The 23,502-nt window shown below is 50.7% G+C and overlaps 5 protein-coding genes across 5 annotated transcripts; 2 read left to right on the top strand and 3 right to left on the bottom strand.

Annotated features, from left to right (window-relative positions):
- Positions 1-33: 33 nt before the first annotated feature.
- P884DRAFT_242593 (glycosyltransferase family 2 protein) lies at positions 34-4,081 on the top strand. The gene is made up of 3 exons (XM_069440279.1): positions 34-460; positions 848-2,514; positions 2,578-4,081. The coding sequence occupies exons 1-3, from the start codon at positions 309-311 to the stop codon at positions 3,756-3,758; spliced, it is 3,000 nt and encodes a 999-aa protein (XP_069297732.1). The 5' UTR covers positions 34-308; the 3' UTR covers positions 3,759-4,081.
- Positions 4,082-4,320: 239 nt separating this feature from the next.
- On the bottom strand, positions 4,321-5,379 carry P884DRAFT_306344 (uncharacterized protein; the record flags this gene model as incomplete). Its single annotated transcript, XM_069445109.1, has 4 exons — positions 4,321-4,505; positions 4,838-4,954; positions 5,251-5,294; positions 5,376-5,379. The coding sequence occupies 4 exons, from the start codon at positions 5,377-5,379 to the stop codon at positions 4,329-4,331; spliced, it is 342 nt and encodes a 113-aa protein (XP_069297731.1). The 3' UTR covers positions 4,321-4,328.
- Positions 5,380-5,751: 372 nt separating this feature from the next.
- Positions 5,752-6,941, bottom strand: P884DRAFT_284742 (uncharacterized protein; the record flags this gene model as incomplete). The annotated part of the gene is made up of 3 exons (XM_069443728.1): positions 5,752-6,303; positions 6,365-6,708; positions 6,807-6,941. 3 exons carry the CDS (start codon positions 6,939-6,941, stop codon positions 6,231-6,233), a joined length of 552 nt encoding a protein of 183 aa, XP_069297730.1. The 3' UTR covers positions 5,752-6,230.
- Positions 6,942-8,153: 1,212 nt separating this feature from the next.
- On the top strand, positions 8,154-10,541 carry P884DRAFT_199389 (adaptin N terminal region-domain-containing protein; the record flags this gene model as incomplete). The annotated part of the gene is made up of 4 exons (XM_069438227.1): positions 8,154-8,392; positions 8,455-8,530; positions 8,593-8,957; positions 9,014-10,541. 4 exons carry the CDS (start codon positions 8,154-8,156, stop codon positions 10,539-10,541), a joined length of 2,208 nt encoding a protein of 735 aa, XP_069297729.1.
- A 677-nt stretch (positions 10,542-11,218) lies between these two features.
- Positions 11,219-11,752, bottom strand: P884DRAFT_269423 (uncharacterized protein; the record flags this gene model as incomplete). The annotated part of the gene is made up of 1 exon (XM_069442269.1): positions 11,219-11,752. The coding sequence occupies one exon, from the start codon at positions 11,750-11,752 to the stop codon at positions 11,219-11,221; it is 534 nt and encodes a 177-aa protein (XP_069297728.1).
- Between the last annotated feature and the right edge of the window lie 11,750 nt (positions 11,753-23,502).

The following is a 23,502-nucleotide window of genomic DNA, read 5'->3' as shown; positions in this document are numbered from 1 at the left end:
TTGGCTCCACGGACCCTCATTCATGCTTTTTGGGCGTCTACTGTTCTCTGTAGTCTCTCCATTCTCGACCCGAGGAGCTAGCGCCATCCCCAATTCAATACTGATCAATTCACATTGTGGGTTGCGATCCAGACTTAACCTCTCGTCCTTCCCACTCCTTCCTCCCTCGCAGACTGCGCAAGCACTGTAATAATATCGCAATTATTTCGTCACACAGACCAACAACTGCGCAGCGCGACCAAGGAACGCGTGTCTCAAAAGACACATACCTGCCATTCGCGGCATTGCCTGCCACATAACCAGGCACCATGGACGGTCGACGTTCGCCTCCCCGTCCGCCGCCCGAGTACGCACTGCCCCCGTATGGGAATCCGGATGACTCGACATCCACCGGCACGCTGAACCATGGTGCTGCTGTGCGACTGCTGACCTCGATGGAGGAGCCTTATGACCCACGACCGTATGTCTTGTCCCCAGTTTCTCCTTATCCTCCTCCCCTCCATCCAGCAAGCTTGTATAGCTCGTCCCGCAAGTGTGGAATTTGCCTGCACCTCCCGCAGTTGAGAAACAAAACGACGACTTCGGCAAGCGCCATCTCGCGGCCAAGATCTGCGCTGGAGACAATGATCGCCGGGTGCAACTCTCCCAGGAGGTGCTCCACTGCCAGGTCACGGCGAAGAGAACAGTCAGAACCGCCTGTCATGATGAAAACTGCAAGCAGCTTTACCGGGTTCGCAGAGGGCCTGTCCCCGGAGCAGAGAGTGCGGTTCCAGGCTCGATGCGAATCCCCCCGAGAAGAATACATCACTCCAAGACCGAGCATGAGCTCACATCAGAGAAACCACAGGAGCCGATCAAGACATCATTACGAGCCGTCGCTCGATTCGCGCCAATCCATTCTTGATCCGCCTCCCATGCCGCCTCCGGAACCCTCATTCAGCTCCTACAATCCGGCCATGGATGGCGCATCTCCCACTCGACCGTGGACTCCCTCACGCGGCTCGTCCGAGTTTAGCCGGCCACCACCCGTAAGCAACCGGTATGAACCAGCGGATCTCAACGGCAGTCCGCGTCCCGGGACACCCGCTTCCACGTACGGTGGCAGTCCCAGGCGGCCGCTCCCTCCCGCGCCACTATTCTCGACTGGGCCGCGCGGCTCGACTCATTCGTTTTCAGATGATGTCACGGTCAGCATCCCGCTCGCAGAGGATACTGACGATGTCTTTGCGCCCGAGTCGGACCTTGGTGGCAGCAGATACCACCAACGAGACTCGTACGCCGAGTCCCAGGCGACTCTAAGCGACGAAGCCACGGATGTGTCGACAAACGAAAAGATGGGCAGCTACGCGCCTGTACCAGAGGGGAAACAGGAGCGCCGAGGCGTCCGGGCACCCCAGATGAGCAAGAGAGAGGTGCAGCTGATCAACGGCGAGCTGGTCCTGGAGTGCAAGATTCCGACCATCCTCTACAGCTTCCTTCCTCGCCGAGACGAGATCGAGTTCACCCACATGCGCTACACCGCTGTCACGTGTGACCCCGACGACTTTGTCGAGAGGGGCTACAAGCTGCGCCAGAACATAGGAAGAACGGCGCGCGAGACGGAGCTGTTCATTTGTATCACCATGTACAATGAGGACGAGTTCGATTTTACTCGCACCATGCATGCCGTCATGAAGAATATCAGCCATCTTTGCAGCCGCAACAAGAGTCGCACATGGGGAGAAAATGGTTGGCAGAAAATCGTCGTCTGCATCGTGTCCGATGGGCGCGAGAAGATTCACCCGCGAACGCTGGATGCGCTGGCCGCTATGGGCGTCTACCAGCACGGCATCGCAAAGAACTACGTCAACCAAAAGGCGGTGCAAGCCCACGTGTACGAGTATACCACCCAGGTGTCGCTCGACTCGGACCTCAAGTTCAAGGGCGCCGAGAAGGGCATTGTGCCCTGTCAGATAATCTTTTGCCTCAAGGAGAAGAACCAGAAGAAGCTCAACTCGCACCGCTGGTTCTTTAATGCATTCGGCAAGGCACTCAACCCCAACGTGTGTGTCTTGCTGGATGTTGGCACGCGGCCCGCAACCACTGCCTTATACCATCTTTGGAAGGCCTTCGATACCGACTCCAACGTGGCCGGCGCGTGCGGTGAGATCAAGGCGATGAAGGGAAAATGGGGAAAGAATCTCCTCAATCCCCTGGTGGCCTCGCAGAACTTTGAGTATAAACTGTCCAACATTCTGGACAAGCCGCTGGAGAGTGTGTTCGGGTACATCACGGTCTTGCCGGGCGCTCTCAGCGCCTATCGCTACCATGCGCTGCAGAACGACGAGACGGGCCACGGGCCACTCAGTCAGTACTTCAAAGGAGAAACACTGCACGGCCAGCACGCCGACGTCTTCACCGCAAACATGTATTTGGCCGAGGATCGCATTCTCTGCTGGGAGCTGGTGGCCAAGCGGGGCGAGAGATGGGTGTTGAAATACGTCAAGGGGTGTACTGGCGAGACTGATGTGCCTGGTAAGCAAGCGTCGAGGAGGTGCCCATTTTTGCAACTGCTCTTGACTGACTAACGGCCGACAGATAGCGTTCCCGAATTCGTCTCTCAGCGCCGCCGTTGGCTTAACGGTGCCTTCTTTGCCGCCGTGTACTCGCTGGTGCACTTCAGGCAGATCTGGCTGACGGACCACACACTGGCGCGGAAGATACTGCTGCACATCGAATTCGTGTACCAGTTCATCCAGCTCATCTTTACCTATCTCTCCCTGGCTAACTTCTACCTCACGTTTTACTTCATCGCTGGCGGCCTGGCTGACCCCAAAGTGGATCCGTTCGGCGGCGCGGCCAAGTACATCTTCATCATTCTTCGCTATGTCTGCATCCTCCTCATCTCGACTCAGTTCGTCCTCTCGCTGGGCAACCGCCCGCAGGGTGCCAGGAAAATGTACCTGGCCTCCATGCTCATCTACGCCGTCATCATGGCCTACACGTTGTTCGCCTGCATCTACGTTGTCGTCCGTCAGTTCTCCAAGAAGGGCGACGCAAGGGACGAGAACGATAAAATCTCGCTCGGTAACAACGTCTTCACCAACCTGATCGTGTCGACCGCGTCAACCGTCGGGGTGTACTTCCTCATGTCCTTCCTCTACCTCGACCCGTGGCACATGTTCACGTCCTTCCTGCAGTACCTGATCCTCCTTCCGTCGTACATCTGCACACTGCAGATATACGCGTTCTGCAACACGCACGACGTCACCTGGGGAACCAAGGGTGACAACGTCATGAAGACGGATCTCGGCGGCGCCGTGGGAAAAGGCAGCATCGTCGAGCTAGAGATGCCTTCGGAGCAGCTGGATATCGACTCCGGGTATGACGAGGCATTGCGCAACCTGCGCGACCGCGTCGAGGTTCCGCCCCAGGGCATATCGGAGGAGCAGATGCAGCAGGATTATTACAAGAGCGTGCGCACGTACATGGTAGTTTCGTGGCTAATCGCCAACGCCACGCTCGCCATGGCTGTGAGCGAGGCATACGGCGGCAGCTCGATCGGCGACAACTTTTACCTGCGCTTCATCCTCTGGTCGGTGGCCGGCCTGGCCGCGTTCAGAGCGCTGGGGAGTACCGCCTTTGCCGTGATCGGGCTGATCAACATGGTGGTGGAGGGACGGGTCCGGATGAAGCTGGAGGCGCCCAAGTGGTTGGGCGGCTGGGGGAGCAAGATCACTGACACGATGAGTAGCGTCGCTAGTGGTGTGCGGCGGTAGGTGGGTTATTCTGTATGGCTTGCGTTGGTTGGGGGCAGTTGATTAGGTTAAAGTTACCTAGGGTTTGGTGGACGTTGTGATGACGGATGTGGATGGGATGGATGGGTAACGTGTGTCGGCATGGGTTTTGTGGGAATGATTGGGATATATGGACGGCAGATGACAGGATGTCGACGAATTATGGTCAAGTGGAGATGCTGTGATGATGAAAGACGGATGTGATGCTGTTGTTAGCTTAGGTCGGATGATTCTTAGTATTTGATGGCCCATGTAGGATACCCGGACGATTGTTTTCTCTTGTTAGCACACACACACACACACACACACACACACGCCTGGTGGTGTGTTCAACAATTTGGCGCGTACGGTGAGAGCAGCTTGTCCGGTCGTTTGCTCTGTCCTTCCTCTACATACCACATTCCATCACTCGATAGGTATTCGTAGCCAATCGTTTGCTTGATATTAATTAACCCCTTTCCTCCCTCGTGTAAGCCGGCTCACTTGAGTCATTTCTATTACCCAAGACAAGAATATTGTCCTTTCTCCCCTTCTTCGTTCTTTCCTCATCCCCTAAGCAACATAAGCCCCCGTCCTGCCCCTGCCGGGCCCGGCGCGCCGCATCTGCAGGTACCCAATCGCGACCAGGCCGGCGACCATGCCGAAGCAGAAGAACTGCAGCGCCTCGTCGGCCTGCGCGCGGCGGTAGCTGGTGCAGTTGGACGTCGTTCGCAAGCCGTAGGCCCAGGCCTGTGTCGTGGGGGTCAATGTCACTTAGTTTGGACTTGTTCTGGGTCCTCTTTTATTTTTTTTTCTAGTCTGTTGTTGTTGCCCATGTTGTTGTTGTTGCCCATGTTGTTGTTGTTGTTGTTGTTGTTGTTGTTGTCAAGGGCTATCGGGATGGGAATATGGGGAGGAGAAGGGAAAAAAAAGAGAGAGAGAGAAGGGGGAGGGGAGCTGGAGATGGAGAACGTACAATATCGCCGCCGAGAAAGAGCAGCCAGGCTAGGGCATCCAACACGATCGGGACAAGATCCGAGGCGAAGGCGACAATCGCGCAGACGGCGCCGATGCCCCCCCACGATCATGCCAAAGCCGCCCGTGAAAGTGCTGTAGCGGGTGGTGCCGGAGGCGCTGTCAATGACTTGCTCCTTGATCGTGACGGCCGCGAGGGCGAGAAGGGTCACGGCACAGAGAGACTGGGCAAACTATCTGGTTAGGTTGCTGCTCAAACATAACAAAAAGGAGTTGGGGAGTTAGCAACCTGCAGAGCCCGGAGGCCTAGGGAGATGAGCCTCAGCAATTTAAGTGGGATTCTCTTTTCTTTCCTTTTCTTTCTTTCCCTTGACGATGTCGAAGTTGGGGAGAAGGAGATGTTAAACAACAAGCCGAGAAGAAAACGGTTGACAAACGAGGCCAGGAGGAGGGGACGGCTTTAAGAACTCCTTCTACGGCTCAGGGGTATTAGAAGGAACAATGAAACTCCCCAACCTACCAGACCGCCAGTGGAGGTAAGTCGTGGTCCCGACATCTCAAGCCCTATTATAAGGCGTCCAAGAGCGGTTCTGGAACAGGGCACATAGATCGACGTTGCCGCCTTGCAACGCCGTCTGATCCTACCCATCTTGTACAATGGAGTGCCATTCAGCAGCAATAGTACGAAGGCCGTATTGAGATCCCTGCGGCCGATTTAAAGCCCAATTCTCCCAAGTCTGAGCCTGGGACGATGCAGGTCCGAAGGGAGGAGTGGAAATCCTCAAGGTTCGTGCGCGCAAGACGGCGCATCCGACACAGCCCAGTGGCGGGGCCATATGCTGTTCGGAAGAAGTTTTTGTGGGCATTATCAAACATAAGGGCCACGCAGACCAACAACACTTTCCTGAACAGGATGTTACTCCTGGTCAATGTTTGGTACTGTTGAATTGGGTCACATATTGGTCAGGCAACAGTGATCTCAGCAAGAACAAAATGAAGAGCATCAACACGAAGTATCAGAATCCGCAGTTGATTGTTTTGAGTTGAGTACCCTGGAAGAATCATTTTTCCTGCAGCGTGTGTTGATCCGGGAAGTAAGAGGGGAGAGGTTGGCTTGGCGTCAGGGCACAGCAGAACCTGAATTTTTGGTTCCTTTCCAGCCACAGCACCTTTCAGCTGATAATGTGGGTCTACACTAGGCCGCCAATCCTACGACCTCGAGCGTCGTGCTTCAAAACCAACCCCCCTGCCCCCGGTCGGGGAGGACTACGGTCGTGTCCTTCTAGGACTACGGTCGTATCTCTCTCCCATTAGTGTAGTGCATGGTCCATGGTCCAGTATAAGACCAGCCGCGTCGCCGTTGCGGACAGTCACCCGGACATTCTGTGCATTTATTGACTTCGTGGGCTCGTGTGCGGCGAGGATCCGGCAACGCTTCGCTGCCGGTAAGGAGAGTCAACAGGGTACTCGCAGTGTTCCATTAGTGTGATGGCTGGCTGTCTATAGCCCCGGTACTGCGTGCTCGACTGCTTCGCGCTGGGCCTCCCATGCAAGCCAGTCGGATCTGGTAGTCCTGGAGGCATTGTCAGTCATCCGTTGCCCAAGGAGCAGCACCCGGGAAGAGCAAAACTCACGGTAACAGCCCCATTGCGTTGACCTTCCATATTCCCAGTGCCAGCGCAACCAGCTGCATTACCACATATGCCAGTTTCACCTGCACCATCTTTGCCCGGTTGGTCTCCGTTTCGAAGCGCTCGAACGCCTGGTTAGTGGCTAGGATGCCCATGATGGGGTTCTTAAAGGCCATAAAGACCATCATGATACTGAAGATCTGCAGGGAGTTGCCCGACATGTACATCATAATGGCCGTCATGGGCAGGCTCTTTATGGGGCCCAAAGCCACCTCCCACGCTTTTTTGAGCTTCAGCGTGTCCATCTCCTCGGGTGTCTGCGCTTTCCGCTGGGTCGTCTTCCCGTCCTTGGCATCCTTCTTCTGCGAGAGAGGAAACCAGTTAGCGACAATGCGACAATGCCACATGAGCCCGATTTATCCCCCTTCGAACGCTCTCGAAGTACCTTGGAGTTGGACGACGACTGCGCTGACGGGTACCCGGGCGGGTCGGGAATGCCGGGCTGCCTCGACTTGTGCGCTGGCGGGTTCTTCAGTTGTGCCGCCCAAGCGGGCAGCGGTTCCGCGGCGTGGGTTGACATCGTGCGGTGTGATTCACTTCTTGCGCAACCGGGCGACGCGATCGGGCATCCGGGGTTGATGGGTTTGGTTCAGAAAGCTGCAGACGAGCGGGTGCCGAATTGATGATGTGAGGTTGGACTTACGTCCGAGCTCCCTAACAAAGTCGAGCTCCATAGCGGTGCTTGGCAAGCCGCTTGCTCCCGCGTTAGCGGCCCGTGGTTGCCCCAGTTGCCCCACTTAACTAGGCGTCGCCATGCTGAGAAGTCTCATTGCACTTAACGTTAGTTATTCTCAGGGGGGCAGTGGGGACCCAGTCGCCGAAATCCCCGGCGTTCCCTGGTGAATGCATTGTGCCCGCGTCTCGTTCAACAGGTCAACACCAAACTGCCGCCTCCAATCTGCCATTGGCGAAGGGCACAAGACTGCGCGACGTCGAACAACAGCGGGCTCCGATTCATGGCATAATTCGACTGTTCGAGGAACCTTCAAAGAGCGGCACCGGCGGAGAGATTCGCAAAGTGCAGAGTCCGCCTCCATCGAAAACCACACGGTCGACGGCAATTGGCCCGGACGAGGCGCACGCGATATCGAGCCGAACTTACTTCCCAGCCAGCCCAGATCTGGGCATCGCAAGTCGGCCGGTCAACCATAAGAGAAGCCTCCCTTAGCCCCGGCCTGAGGGCCCGCCACGGCTGCCTATCGTCGCGACCATCGTGAGGTAGAGAGAGACGACCGACCTCCTTCCGAGACCCGGCGCCGTGATACTGCTCAGCTTACCAGGAGCCCACGGGCTCGACATCTCGTATCCCATCACACGGTACAGGCATTGGGCAGTGTTGAAAACGAGAAATAAGGAGCAACAACAATGTCGGGCACTCAGGGAGGAGGGGACTCGAAGCTGTTCGCTCGGGTAAGCCCATCCATTCATTCATTCATTATCCATTATGGGCTTGGCTCCCGTTTCCTTGGCCGTCGCGGGGACTTGCGCGGGGAGGGGTGATCAAGCCTCGCATTTCCCATTCATTCGGCTCTCCATCGTCTAACCTTGCTGCCCCTCACCTACCCTCCCCTCTTGGCGACCGCAGCCCGCGTCTCTTCTATCTACCCTCTTTTTTGCTTCCTCGACTGCGTCCTCACCCCTACGTTCCCACAACTGGCGCCCCTTTGTATTCCACCGTCCCTACCCGCGGGTCACAGGCATCATGAGCCTGCCCCCCTAGACAGTCGCCACCATGTTCATGGCATACCTCCCTCCGTCGGTTCACTCACCAACGCGCGGACCACAGGGCAAAGTCGCCGAGCTGCGCTACGAGCTGAACAGCGGCGGCAAGAAGGACAAGCACTTCACCGCGAAGAAGATTGCCCTCAAGAAGATTGTCGCCAACATGACAATGAGCAACAACGACATGGTTGCTCTCTTCCCAGACATTGTCGGCTGCATGAACATACCCAACCTCGAGATCAAGAAGATGTGAGACAATCTCGGGGTCCACATGCCACCGGCTCTGCGGCGACTAACCGGCCTCTCTCTAGGTGCTTCCTCTACCTTGTCAACTACGCAAGGATGCGCCCCGAGGTCGCGGTCAAAGCGATCCCGGTCCTGGAACATGTCCGTTCCTACTTCCCCATGATCCCGTTGCACCCCCCTGCGCCTTGCTGACCGTGCTTTAGGACATGGAGGACCCCAACCCCCTTGTGCGAGCGCTTGCGCTACGCACCATGTCCTACATTCATGTTCGAGAGTTTGTTGAGGCCACCGTGCCAATCGTCAGACACCTCATCCGCGATCCGGACCCGTACGTGCGTAAGACGGCAGCGTACTGCGTGGCCAAGCTGTACGACCACGACAGGCACATGGTGGAGAAGTCGGACCTCATCGACCGGTTGAACGGCCTGCTGCGCGACGACAACCCGACCGTGGTCGCGAGTGCCCTGGCTAGCTTGATGGACATCTGGGAGAGGAGTGACGCCATCAAGCTCACTATCGACTACAGCAATGCCTCCAAAATGGTGGCCATCTTGCCGGACTGCTCAGAGTATGTGTTTTCCCCCCGTCTTGAGACCTCGCTATCCGCATGCTGACCCTCTGCAGATGGGGCCAGACATACATCCTAGAGGCCCTCATGTGCTACGTACCGCAAGAGTCGGGAGAAGCCTCGCTGCTGGCCGAGCGCATCGCCCCGCGCCTCTCGCACTCCAACTCGTCTGTCGTGCTCACGTGCATACGCGTGATCCTCTACCTGATGAACTACATCGCCGATCAGAAACAGATCACCGCTCTGTGCCGGAAGCTCTCGCCACCGCTGGTGACGCTGCTGGCCAAGGGGCCCGAGGTGCAGTATCTGGCCCTCCGGAACGCCTTGCTCATCCTTCAGCGGCGGCCCGAGGTGCTCCGGAACGATATCCGGGTCTTCTTCTGCAAGTACAACGATCCCATCTACGTCAAGGTTACAAAGCTCGAGCTCATCTTCATGCTCGCCAACGAGAAGAACATTGACGAAGTCCTGACCGAACTCCGCGAGTATGCCACCGAGATCGACGTCCACTTTGTCCGGAAAGCCGTCCGCGCCATCGGCAAGCTGGCGATCAAAATTGAGCCCGCCGCCAGGCGGTGCATCAACCTCCTCCTCGAGCTTGTCGCCACAAAGGTCACGTACATCGTGCAGGAGGCGACGGTAGTGATCCGCAATATCTTCCGAAAGTACCCCAACCAGTACGAGAGCATCATCGGCACGCTCTGCGAGCACCTCGACTCGCTCGACGAGCCCGAAGCAAAGGCGGCCATGGTCTGGGTCATCGGCCAGTACGCGAGCCGCATCGAGAATTCGGACGTCCTTCTCGAGGACTTCCTCTTCTCCTTTGCCGAGGAGCCCGTCGAGGTCCAGCTCGCCCTGCTGACCGCCACCGTCAAGCTCTTCATCCAGCGCCCCACAAAGGGCCAGGAGCTCGTCCCCAAGGTCCTGAAGTGGGCCACCGAGGAGACCGACAACCCGGACCTCCGCGACCGCGCCTACATGTACTGGCGCCTGCTCTCCACCGACATGGAAGCGGCCAAGCGCATCGTCATGGGCGAGAAGCCAGCCATCACGGCCGAGTCGGAGCGCCTCGACCCGGCCACGCTCGAGGAGATGTGCCTCAACGTCGGCACGCTCGCCACCGTCTACCTCAAGCCCGTCCAGACCGTCTTCCGCAACGCCCGCCCCCGCCGCCTGCAGGACTCGCCCGCGCTGCAGCGCGAGGATCTCGCCCTGCCCATCGGCCTCCGCTCCGACGCCAACAAGAGCCTCAGCCAGCTGGGCATGGGCGGGCAGCCTGCCGTGTTTGACCCGCGCACCGATAGAAACTACAACCCGCAGATGCAACAACAACAACAACAACAACAACAGCAGCAGCAGCAGCAGCAGCAAAACGGGGACGGAAGCGCCAATCTCGCGCAGGCGGTGAGTGACGCCGACGCGTACTTTGCCTCGCAGATGCGCGGGATGCAGATCCATGAGCAGGGCGACAGCTTCGGCGGGAACGGCGGCGAGGCGGCCGGGTACGTCGTGAACCAGTATGCGCCGCAGACCGTCTACCAGCCAGCGCAAGCGGTGGCGAACAACGGGGATTTGTTGCTGTAAGGGGTGGGTTGACTGCCTGTCTGTCTGCTAATGGTAAGGGAGTAATGTTTTTTGTAATCGAGCCGGCTTGCCTGGGGCATGTGGAGAGGAATCATTGTGTAAGATACACTTGCGGGGCTGTGGCGGTGCCAGGGATAGGAGTGCCATCCCTCGATCTCGCATATCCGACCACAGACGCTCGCGATGTTGGCTATCAAAAAGGTCGGTATAGGTATGCTTGGTTTACATTTATTAAGGGCATGACGCACTCGCCCTGCATGTAAGATGGTGCTCTGCAGGAACATAAAGCAGGGACGTTAAACTCCATGTCTTGTTGCCAGCGCATCATTTCAATTCGCCATTAATTAGTCTCCATTGCCTTAAACTCTCGACCTGCCCCTGCATTCATAATGCCATAATAAGCTGGATGGAAATGAAATACATGAAGGAAATAGCAAGGCTCCTCCAACCCTCTCCCTTCCTTTCATTATTACCACCCCCTTCTCAATCCTCCTTCATCCTGCCTCATCCCCTAGCGTGTAATCTCTCCGAATCCTGGGTCATAAGCAAATGCTGAAGAAAACGGCATGTACGGAGCACTTCGATGGGGGTGTCTGCGTTCTTGTACAAACGTCAACCGTCATTAGATCATGGCAGGGGCAGGACACGAAGTATTGGAAGAGAGGACGAACCACTATTTAGGCAACAGCCATGACCAGTGCCACGGCGCCGCCTACAATGATGCCACCGACCGTCTGTGCCTTGTTGCCGCCCGCGCCGTTGGCCGCGGTGGTCGGGGTAGCGGTGGCCGAAATCTCAGAGGAGGACACCTCGGTGATGGTGTGATGGGTGGAAGTGGAGAACGACGAGACATCGACGCTGCTGCTGGGGACGGCGGAGTCCGTGGTGGTGACGGTGTCCGTAGTACCTGCAGTCGCCGTGGAAGTCACGAAAGAGGTGCTCGTTGAAGTGCTCGTAGACGTGATAATGGTCTCAGAGATGGTGGTGCTGGAGTCCGTGCTCTCAGTGTTGGTGACCGTCTCGCAGGGGGAGCTGCCTGCAATAGTGATCGTGATGGTCGCCGTCTCCGTCCAAGTAACCGTGACCATGTCGCTCTCGGCGAAAATGCCACGCTCCTGGAGATGGGTTCGGAATGCCGCACCGTTGTCGGTGGCGAGGGCCAGGCCGAAGAAGACGGCAGTCATCGCGGCAAAAGCACTGTTGAAGAACATCTTGGAAGATCGGTATGGTAGTATACTCGGTGCTGGCTGACGGAAATCGTTGTTAGTGTCCGTGTGCTACTTAGATATTTCTAGGGTAGGAATCGTATTTCGTGGAAATCGGGCAGTGATATGTTAAGAATGCATTCGATTGCTCAATCTAGAATAGAGAGGGTCTCGAGGTGACAGGAATTGAGTAGTGTAGTTTGTAGCATAGCGATTCATGTGCCGATAATGCAAAGCAACTCACCAGATCGATCAAAATAACGGTCGTTTCCTCGATGCTCAACTTCTGTGAGAATATTGGTTTGTAGTGAAGGAGTCAGGAATGGAGTTGGTCGGAGCCAAAAAGCGGAAGTTAGGTGCAGGTTTCGCGGATTTGTTCCTGGTACCACAGTTAGACCAAGTCACAAGCGTCACACTGGTGGCCGGAAATTGCTGAAAATGGGAGGAAACAAATGGAAGTGTTTAGCGTTTCGCATGATGCTACGAAGAGCAATTTGTATGACAGACTAATTAGAGGTTAGAGGCCTTTGTTGTTCCTTCCCCTTCATCGCCAAACAACTCGGGTAACGCCTGCCGCGCTTCCTGCGAGCTACTTACTGTCACAAACACCCGCAGCTGAAAGGAACTTCCGGGGTGGAAGCCAAAACGAACTAGAACCTACTACTGTAGGTTAATCGTTAACTATAGAGTCAATACAAGTGCCCGGATTCCAAAGCGGAGAGTAGGAAGATGCCAATCGAGAGCAGGGAACCTGTCAGGTGCCACTGCATAATGTAGCACCTTATACCTATAAGTCACAACCGATGAGTCAAGCACTATCTCCTGGTCTCTGTGTGTGTAATTAGCTAGTAAAAAAACTGATTCTATAGAATCATAGTGTCCTGACCAGTGCAGGCAGTGTAACCGCCGTCGCTCGTTATCGTTAAACCACCACCAAGGGACTCGCGGAACACGACTGGCTGTCAGACTTCGTGCCTTTCGTTAGAATACAAGTTCCACACTTGCTAAATTACTTAGTGCTCTGGTTCTGTCCATTTTTGTTACCTCGCTACTTCTCCTAGCCTACTTATAGTAAATATATAATATAGACAAGAACAGATCCTCCTAACTATTAGAAATAAAGTAGTCTCTAGCTAATATAGTAACTTCTTAATATCAAGAACATTAACAAGTTATATAATCTTAGGCAATCTATTAAAGATACCCTTAGGGTAGACTCTATACCCCTTATTCTCCAGTTTAAGGGTACAGATCTAGGCTTTATACTTATAGTTTATAATATACTAGCCTTATAGCAACTATAGATAAGCATACAATATTATATTTAACTACCTTAGGGGAAGAAAGAGGAGAAAGTAAATATAGGGTCCGAAAAGGGGTCCTACTCCTTATATAGGAGGTATATATATATTCCGGTTAGGGCCTAGTTAGGTACTAGGTTAGGGCCTAACCAGGTCCTAAGTACGTGCCCTACGAATGCCCTATAAACGTGTATAGGTCTGGTCTAAAACCAGGTATAGCCTGTTATCGATTAGCCTAGGTAGAGCCTAGGCCTATAATATACCCCCCTTCTTTTTCTAGTTAGATGTTTAGGTAGGTCTACCTGGTATTACTATGGTAATAGGTCCTATATATATTAGTGGTCTATATATATGGCCTATCTTTATTTAGGTCCTATATAGGGCCTAGTCTTTATTTTAATGCTATATAGGTCCTAGCTTTTGTTCGAGTTTAAAGTAGGGCCTAGTCTTTGTTTAGGCCTAGTATATATTACCCTAGCCTTACTTTATAAATGTATATAAATTCCTACTTCTATTCCCTCTAATTCTAACTTTCTCTCTTTTTATAACCTATTAATTCCCCCCTTATCTCTATTTACCTATATATTATCCTATTACCTATACTTATACTATATCTTTAAGATTTTTTTTATTTAGAATATCTACTATAGTTAGCTTATTTAGTAGTAGTAGTAGTAGTTATTATCTTAGTAGTAATAAGAATAAAGATTATAATGTAAGTTTTCCTTCTATTTCCCTAACTATAGTTATAATATATATGTCCTAGGTCTTTACTAACTATCTAAATTTTAGTATAAGAACTAGAACATTTCTTTTAGTAGGTTTGCTATTAAGGGTAACTCCTCTAATAAGGAGTTTAAACTCCTACCTAAGAAGATATAGTATTATCTTAATTATATTTACTATATTCTAAGTAATAATAATATTATATATACTCCTAGTTATAATATATCCTATATAATATACTATTCTACCTATAATCCTTATATATAGAACTTATAATTATAGGTAAATAATCTATATTTATATATAGGTATTTACAAGATTATATACTATTATAATAAGGGTATAGCCCTAGAGACCCCTCCCTAGCTAAAGACTATAAAATATAATATATATAAGGTAGTCTTTATACTTATATTCTCTACCCTAATACATTCTTTTAGAAAAGAGACTTGTATCTTTGCGAATACCCCACCAAAACATACGAAACTACCATCGCTAGAAAGCTCTCGAAAAACGCTATCTAGCGGTACCACTTTCAACCGCACGCGAGCCGTTACGGGTATACAACAGGCATCGCAGGCGTAGGAGCCGGACCCGACCGCAACCCGACCGTACCTTGTACGACTATCAAAATTTTTACCACACGGACCACCTAGCGCCCCTAAACGTAACGTCAACTTAAAGCCTACCGCCAAGCCACTAAGTGGGGAGGCCTATAGCTTCGAACCAATCAAAGGAGGGCCTACTATAGGCCTGCCCTACCCCGGACATCAAGGAGCTTAGGGGTCTTATCACGTAACTAGTCGACCTTATACTAAGCCCTAAACGGGGCAAGGTATAAGACCTTGCTAATAGGCTCTTATAGGGCCTTACGACCACTATTATAGGCCCGGTTCCAAATATATAGGAACTTGTGGCCGAGGGAGTTAAAAAGGGACTTAAAGAGGCCCTTAAGGCTATACCCCGTCCTACCTAGGCACAGGTAGCCATAGGGCTATAATAGGGGGTTATAGGCCCCTAAGGATACCTATCGGCGGCTAAGGCAGTGCTATTACAGGCCTTGTAGGAGGTCACGATATAGAACACGAGCCTATAGGAGGACCTTAAAGCCCAAACCCTAGCCGAGATAGTCTAAGTAGTTAATAGAGCTTCTAGCCGCTAGGGAGCCGTTATAGCTAGGAAACTCCTAAGTAGGGATATAGTAATAGTCTTTAAGGATAAGGCTACTAAGGATTGGTATTTAGCTAATAAGCGATAGGTGGCTATAGCCTTCGGAGAGGAGGCTAGGGAGGTCGGTAGGGCCTATATGGTCCTTGCCAAAGGAGTTCGGAAGGAAGAGCTATAGGGGGTTAACGAACAGGACTTTAAGGGGGCCGTAGGCCTACGCTCGATCGAAACGGTCAAGTTCTAGCTGCTAAAGAACCTGTAAAGAAAGTAGGCCACGGTACTCCTAGGCTTATAAGACCTCGAAGAGGCCTGGAAGGCCTGTAACGAGGGCGTAGTCTAGGATGCCTAGGTACTAGACTATAAACCCTATTAGGATGCTCTAGAGCTAAGGTAATCCTATAGGTATTAGAGCTTTAGCTATACCTAATGGTATTACTAGTAGCTAGCCTATTATAGCTATTATAGTATAAAGGCCTATAGGGAGGGGGGGAAGGCTAGGGAGGCCTAGTGCCCTACCTACTCTAACTAACTCCCTAGTAGGTATACGGCCTATGGTAGCTCTTATATAGCTTGGTATAGGGGCTGCCCGAAGAAAGTCAAAGCCTAGGAGAGGGCTAGGGAGGCCTACTAGTATAGACCCTAGACCTTCTAACCACTAGAGTAACTATACTAGAGGGTAGCCTTCGAGTTTAGTAGCTAGCCAGAAGACGACGACCACTATTAAACCAGGGCTAAACGCCCCTATAGAAGGCCTACTCTAGCCTAATAGGCGGCTAGAAGCGCCTTATCCAATGCCCGACAGACCTATATCTCCTCTCTATAGCCTAGAGCCCCCTCCCTCTTGTAACCGGCCAAGGGGGCGATAGCTATAGAGCCTACTATTATTATACCTCTATCCTCTACTCTAGCTACCTCGAATATAAATTAAGATCTTCTAGTAGAATACCTAGGGTAATAAATAGGCCCTCGAGATCCTACTAGAGGAGGCTAAATATAACCTACTAGCTATCTAAGAACCATAGATTAACCGGTTTACAGGGTTAATATACTACCCCTAGGCTTTGAAATACTACCTAGTTTATAAGCCTAAGGGTAAGGTAGCTATTCTAATGGCTAAATAGTTTCCGGTTAGCTAATAGGACTACTTGGCAGAGGAGAACTAATATAGGGTAACCTTTCTAACCCTAGGAGAGAAGGGGTTCGAACTCTAGTTAATCTATAATAACAAGGGTAAATAGGCCCTCTTATAGGACCTACTAGCCCTACCTTGGCCAACCTACCCCCTAGTTCTTATAGGCGACTTTAACCTCTACTACCTAGTCTAGGACCTATTTAACAGGCTTAGCCCGGGGGCTAGGGACCTCTTTATGTGACGAACCCGACTCAGACTTCTTCTGAAAGGGTTCAGACGAAGGTGAACGGTGCGGGACAAGTGTGCAAGTCGTCTGAGGGATTCGGTAAAGCCAAAGGGTTTACAACAACAGAGTTGTCTCTTCACAGTAGTACGATGCTGTTAGGAGTACTGTGATGTAAGGAATGCGTGTTACGTTGCTATTACTGGTAAACTCCAGAGTCCACCAGAACGAGTGACTATCTACATGTATATATAACCTTGGTGATCACTCCCGATCACGGTGATCGTGAGTGATTGTATAGTGGTGATCACCCTGATCACTGGTGAGCGTAGTGATCATAGCGCTTCTCATGTTGTGATTGGCCCTTCCGTTCCTTTGGCTTGATTGGTCTGTCTGTGCCGGTGGCCTAGGCGGCATCTGTATGTATATTTCCGTGACACGATGCCCCTCCTTTAAGGCTTTCGACCCGAAAGCCCTCTTTTGGCCGTTTCAAATAGCGCCAATATCCCTCGCGGTCCTTGTACGTGTTTTTCTCCTTAGTTCCTTGTTGTCCTTTACGCTATCAACCATGCCGTCTAACGTACGTAGGTCCCAAGCATCTATTCGTCGTAAGCGTCTAGCTTAGTTTATTTCCGATCACGGGTTCGTAGTGATGGCGTGTTCCTATTGCGTAGAGCATAACCGAGTGTGCAAAATGATTGAAAAATCTCGTCGCTACGAGGCTTGCGTGCGTTGGGGTCGTGCTTACGATGGTTCCGGCGTTCTAGTTTCTTCTTATAGGTTCTCGTTCCCTCACGGAGGTATGTCGCTAATCGTAGCGTAGTAGATCGTATTATACGTGAGCAACGTCGTTTAAAGGCTAAAGAAAAAGAGGCCGAAGCCTTGCTGCGAGAATACTAACGCAAAGCTTCTAAGGCGTTGGCCTGTTTGACTTAGGTTTATAAGCAACGAGAGTTTTTGATGGAGAAGGGGGCAAATATAGTTACGCGGGGTTTGTCGAATCTGGACGAATTGGAGGCGGTAGAGTAATAGGAATCGGAGGCCGTTCTAGACGTGTAGCTTAACGGTAGCGTCGACGTTATTAACTAGGGTACCATCTTCGATTTTGCCCTAGGTTCGTCTTTGGCCGATCCGGGTTCTGCCAATAGAACCACTCGAGTTTCTTAGGGCAGTTCAGGTTCTTGACTAGTTCCTATAAATTGTCTTCTGGTCCAAAATCAAGCCATTTGACTAGGTACTACAGTTCCCTGTTGATAATGCATGAATCTAGAATTTCTTCGACGTCCCATTCTTCTTCTTTGTCTTCTGCTTCGATGTTCGTGGCGATTTTGGCATTCTTCGGCGCTGGTTCGAGAAGTGAAATATGAAAAACGTTCGTCCGTAGTCGTATAGATGACAGTAACAATAGTCGGTAGTTAGATGTCGAAATTCGTTCTTTGATAACGAAGGGTCCGACCTTCTTAAAGTCTAGCTTCGTGCTTAGTCGTTTGGTTCGCAGGTTCCGTGCGATTAGATAGACTTTGTCTCCCCTCTCTAGGCGAGGTCCCTCGAGCCTGTGCTTGTCGTAGTGGTTCTTCATTCTGGTTCTGACAAACTCGAGTTCCTTTTTGAGTTTCTCGTATAGTGCGTGCATCTGCTCTACTTTGACTGCCGCTCTTGGCACTATGACCTCTGGTCCTTGCCTAAGGTCTGCTTCGTATCTGTAGTTCGCAAAGAACGGTATGACTTTGGTCGTTTCCGTTGGCGTTGTGTTGTAAGCGAGTTATGCTGTTAGCAACAGTATAACCTAGTCGTCTTGTTGGTAGTTGACGTAGGAACGGAGGTATTGCTTAATAACTTGGTTTAGTCGTTCCGTTTGTCCGTCTGTCTGCGGGTGATATGCCGTTGATAGTTTGCTATTAACGCCTAATCGTTACATTAATACTTGCTAAAACTTCGATACGAACTTGGTGTCTCTGTCAGTGATCTATTCTTGTAGCTAAGTGTACACTAATGTAACTTGCCGGTAGATTACATCTGCCAGCTGTTTAGCTGTCTAGGACTCCTTGTAGGGAAAGAAGTATACCTATTTAGTTAGGCGATCTACTATAGTAAGAATACTATTGTAGATCACTCCTATAGCTATATCCTTAGATTCTGGCAGTTTCGTGATAAAGTCCATCGTAACTAAACTCTATGGTTTGTTAGCTGTTGGCAGTGGCTGAAGTAGCCCATACGGCTTGTGTCGTACCGTCTTGCTTCGATTGCAGATGTCGTAGCTCCATACGACTTCCTTAACTCTTACCGTTAATTGTAGAAAGTCGTAGTGTTTCTTAACTTATACAATAGTCTTCGTGACTCCTTTATGTCCTCCGAGTTTCGACTTGTGGAGTTCTCGAATCATTCGTAGCTATTGGTCTTTATCGTAGATGTATGCTTTGCCTCGGTACTAGAGTTTCCTATCTTTTTCTTCTACTTTGCTAGGTACCACTAGTCCAGGTGCTACTTGATATTGTGCCTCGTTAATCCTTTCTTCTCGAAAGATTACGTAATATTCTAGGAACGAGTCGAGTGGATCATCTTCCACGGGTGTCTACGTTTCGTGATGTAGCGTCCTATCTATTCGTTCCTTGAACAACGGTGGCGTTATTTCCGTTCGTCCTTCCGTGTGATCTGTTCGTTAGCTTAAAGCGTCCGCTTATACGTTTTCTTTACCTTTCTTGTAGCGGATCTTAAAGTTGAATTCCGCGAGGAATTCTGCCTATCGTATTTGTCGTCTGTTAAGCTCCTTTGTCATCGTAAAGTACCGTAGATTCTTGTAATCCGTGTACACTTGTACTAGTTCGATCGTGCCGCTGAGATATAGTTGCCATTCCTTAAAAGCTTCGACAATCGTAAGTAGTTCCTTGTCGTGGATTAGATAGTTAAGACGCGGTCCGTCGAGCTTCTTTGAAAAGAAGGCTATAGGATGTAGCTTCCCTTGCTCGTCTCGTTGTCCTAACTGTCCTCCGATGGCGTAGTTTAAAGCGTCCGTTTCTACCTTGAATGGCTTCTTGGGGTCTGGTAGTACTAGCACTAGATCCTTGGTAATGGCGTCGCGAATCTGCGTAAATGCTTGCTCGTGTCGCTCTTCCTATTAGAACTTAGCGTTCTTCTTGGTAAGTTCGTGTAATGGTCGTGCGATCGCTCTAAAGTTCCTAATGAACATCCGGTAGAAGTTTGTAAACCCGATGAAACTTCGTACTTCCGTGACTATCGTTAGTCGTGGCCAGTTCTTGATGGCTTTAACCTTTGAAGGTTCCATCCGAATTTGTCCTAGGGATATCTTGTATCCCAAAAATACCGTCTTCCTGACGTAGAATTCGCTCTTTTCCTTGTTGACTAATAGCTTATACACGTGTAATGCGTCTAGCACTACTCTTATATACTTCCGGTGTTCGTCTATCGTCTTAGAGAAGATAAGTATATCGTCGAAATAACATACCGCAAATTTATCGAGAAAGGGTCGGATAGCTTGATCAATCAGGGCTTAGAACATTGCCGGCGCGTTTATAAGTCCGAATGGCATGACAAGGTACTTATAGTGGCTATAGGGTATCCTAAAGGCCGTTTTCCACTCGTCGCCTTCTTTGATCTATATATGGTTATAGGCCAATAGCAAGTCAAGACACGTGAAATATTAGGCTCCTACCAACTAATCTTAGAGCCGTAAGATCAGCGGTAACGGGTATCGATTCTTTACGGTCTGTTCGTTAAGTTGCCGATAGTCGACATATAGCCGTAGCTTTCCGTCTTTCTTAGGCATAAACAGGATTAGGTAGCCTGCTAGCGATATCGACAGGCGGATATATCCTCTTCGAAGGTTCTCCTCCAGATATCGCTTGAGTTCTTCGTTCTGCATCTAGCTTGTATAGTAGATCTTGAAGAACTTTAGTCGTGCTCCTTCCTTAAGCTTGATCTCGTGATCCCATAGGCCGTGTTCCGGTAATCCTTCCAGATGCTTCGGTTCGAATGCTAGGTGTCCTTTGTACTCCCTTGGTACTTCCCCAGTCTTGTCTCGTTTCTCGGTTTTCTGATAGTATGCGAATTTGGTTCCGTCTATGGCGATGCTGGTGATTTCTCCTGTCTTAACCCATTGCTCCAATTGCAGTGCTCCGCATTCGTCAACGGAGAGAACAGCTATCGGCGGTTCAGCTCGTTCCTCCTGTCGTAACGTCGGTGTCGTTATGCCGCTTCTTCCAGAGTCTGTAGTGGTCTATCTGCCACTGCCCGTCTCTTGTGGTGGATCCGTAGGATATACCTTCCCTTGAGCATCGTCTATTCGTGATCCTTGCGTGCTCCCTATCTCGCTAGTCGAATATGACTCCGTTCGGGGTCGTAGGTGGCCACCATTCTTCTAGCTAATGTCCGGGTCGTAGTCTTTATACTATAGTAGTCCTAGTATTATATCCTTGTCGTCGCCTATGTCTATAATGCTAAATACGACTGCTATGGTCTTTCTTGCCATAGTAATGTCGATCGGTTCGGTCTCCCTGCGTACCTATTACGTCGGGAATGGCCCTTTGACTATACTATGCTTCCGTTTTATCCTCTAGGGTATCTGTAGCTAATTTATAAGTATCGGCGAAATTAGGTTTATCTCTACTCTACTGTCTACTAGTACGAGCATTTCGTGCTACTTCTATTGTGCCGTTATCTATAGTCGCTTGTCTTGCCGTCGTCGTCTAAAGATTGTAGCGATTTCCTATGTTTCTGCCGGGAGGTCTCAATATAGTGGTCTCTTGCGCTAGTTCCTCCTGTATTACGCTACCACTTGCCGTTATATAGGCGTTAATGGTTTTTGGGCCCCTCGAAGGGCCCTGACCCGTTTCCTAGGTTAGTGCTAACCTCTTCGATTGTTCGACTAATAGCAGCTTCGTCGATCGTGCTCATTTCCGTAAGCCATTAAGTGCTTACAGCTTCCTACCATTAGGTCTGTTCTGCTTTCCGTCGTATAGTCTATAGCTTCATCTGAAGCTCCCGAATTCGCGACTTCTTTTCGTCCGTATAATAGAGACAATCGTTGCTCTAACATAAGTCCTATGTGTCTCGTCCTGTTCCGTAGTGCCTAGGCCAGGCTCGTCTTGGAACTACCGTGATGCCTTCTAGACTCCGGGTTTCGATCTTCTAGAGTAATTTGGCTGCTCTGTTTCCCGCGTCGTAGACCCATTCTATAGGGCGTAAACTTCCGTCCCCGTTTTCCTATCGGGTCGGCTAGTGATTGTTTTCGAACTTGTCGCGGAAGTGGTATCGGCATTCGTATACTATACACTGGAACCAGGGCACTTATACATGTGCCTTATGTCGAGGGTATAGTCACGTAGCGTCGCCTGGAAGATATTGGAATTCTTTTCCGAATCCTTCCTACTATATATAGACTATAGGTACCCTGATGCTAAGGTAGGAATGTTTCTTCTAGTAGCTTTCCCACGTACGTTTGTCTTTTCCGCGGTTCGCACGTATAAACTGGTACTCTAGGTTCCGTACGTCGTAGCTAAGTTACTGATCGTCAAAGTATATAGTATAACTATCAGGTCTATCGTACGTTATAGGCTGTTCCCCTTTGATGGTTTCCACGATACGTTAGAGTTCCCTCATTTCGTCCCTTATCTCGTTACTCTACTAGGCGAGTCGAGTCAGGCGTCCATCTCGTTCGCGTAACTCCGTATTAAGCTAGAAGACTTCGTTACGGTACCATTCGATCCGTTCCTAAAGGAACAAGATATTCGGTCCGGGTCGGTCGACTCCTTAGGTATTAGTTATCCACGATCTATCCCGTCTCTACGTGATCGTAAAACCCCACTGCCTTAAGGCTAGGAGAATCGAAATCGGTGGCGCGTACTCCCCTACCGTATCCCATTCGGCAATGCCTATCTTAGGGTCCATAGTGACCAGTTCGGAGTACGGCGTCTGTTCGTCTTCGCCGTTGTTATCGTATTCGAGGCTGTCTGTGTCACTATCCCTTTCTTCGTAGCTCGTGGCTGCTACTTTGACGACGTCCTTAGTTTCGTCGATAACCATAGTTTCCTTTCCCAGGACTAGTTTCCAATCTTTCTTTAGGCTTCGACATTCTCGCTTGTAGTGTCCTTTCTTTCCGTAGTTATAGTAGGTAGCGTTAGACTTGTCTTTGGCCATCTTCTTCTTATCCTGCTTCTATGCTGCGTCTACATCTATGGCTCCGGGGTACGTCCTATATAAGGTACTAACGTACGCTCGCTTTTTCTTGTCGTTAGCCTTAACCGTGGTTCCGCTCATTCGACCTCGTTTCTACTATTCCTGTATATAGAGCCGATCGTCGATTCTGATGGCCTATACAATATATTCGTCTAGCGTTTCAGGCTGGTCGTACTTATATAGCTCGTCTTTGACCTTTTCCTTCAAGCCGTTATAGAATAGTTACATCAATGCCTTGTCGTTAAGCTGAGACTTAAGCATGTCCTGTCTGAACTATACGGCGTAGGAGGCTACTAACTTGGTCTATCGGAGGTTAGCGAGCCTTTCTTACACGTGAATCTTCTCGTCTTTATCGCCAAAGACCTTCCGAAGCTCTTCTTCGAAACGGTCGTAGGATCGAAAGACTGCCTATGTAAAGGCGTCTTGGTCGTCCTCGTCTTCCTCAGTGAGGTAGTCGTTCCACGTAGGCTCGAACCATCTGAGCGCCTTGCCCTCTAGTCTCGTAGCTACGTAGAGGACTTTAGCTTTATCGTCCGGAAACTTGTCGTCATTAAGCTAGAAGTAGGATCGGAGGTTTGTCAAAAACCCTGTAAGATCCTCCTTGGTTCCTCTATATTTGCTAGGTAGTTTGATCTTGATACGGCTTGCTTTGGCAGTCTCGAGCGCCTTGATTTTGGCGTAGGCCTCGTTGACCAGTTTCTGCGAGTGCTTTTCGCCGTTCTCGAGTTCCTTAATTCGAGCTTGAGTAGCCTTGTCTCTCTGGTCTAACTCCTGGATTCGCTACTAGAGTTGACCAAGCTAGGCGAGCAGCTGTTCGGCCGTAACGTTAGTAGCTATATCGATGTCGAGGTCGAAGTTACCTCCGTTCTAAACTATGACAGAACAAAGGGAGTGATAGCAACGTGTAACGAACCCGACTTAGACTTCTTCTGAAAGGGTTCAGACGAAGGTGAATGGTACGGGACAAGTGTATAAGTCGTCTAAGGGATTCGGTGAAGCCAAAGGGTTTATAATA

Source organism: Thermothelomyces heterothallicus (assembly GCF_042370625.1).
Source record: "Thermothelomyces heterothallicus CBS 202.75 unplaced genomic scaffold P884_scaffold_10, whole genome shotgun sequence".
NCBI classification, from domain to species: domain Eukaryota; kingdom Fungi; phylum Ascomycota; class Sordariomycetes; order Sordariales; family Chaetomiaceae; genus Thermothelomyces; species Thermothelomyces heterothallicus.
This window is presented reverse-complemented; position numbering and strand designations above follow the sequence as displayed.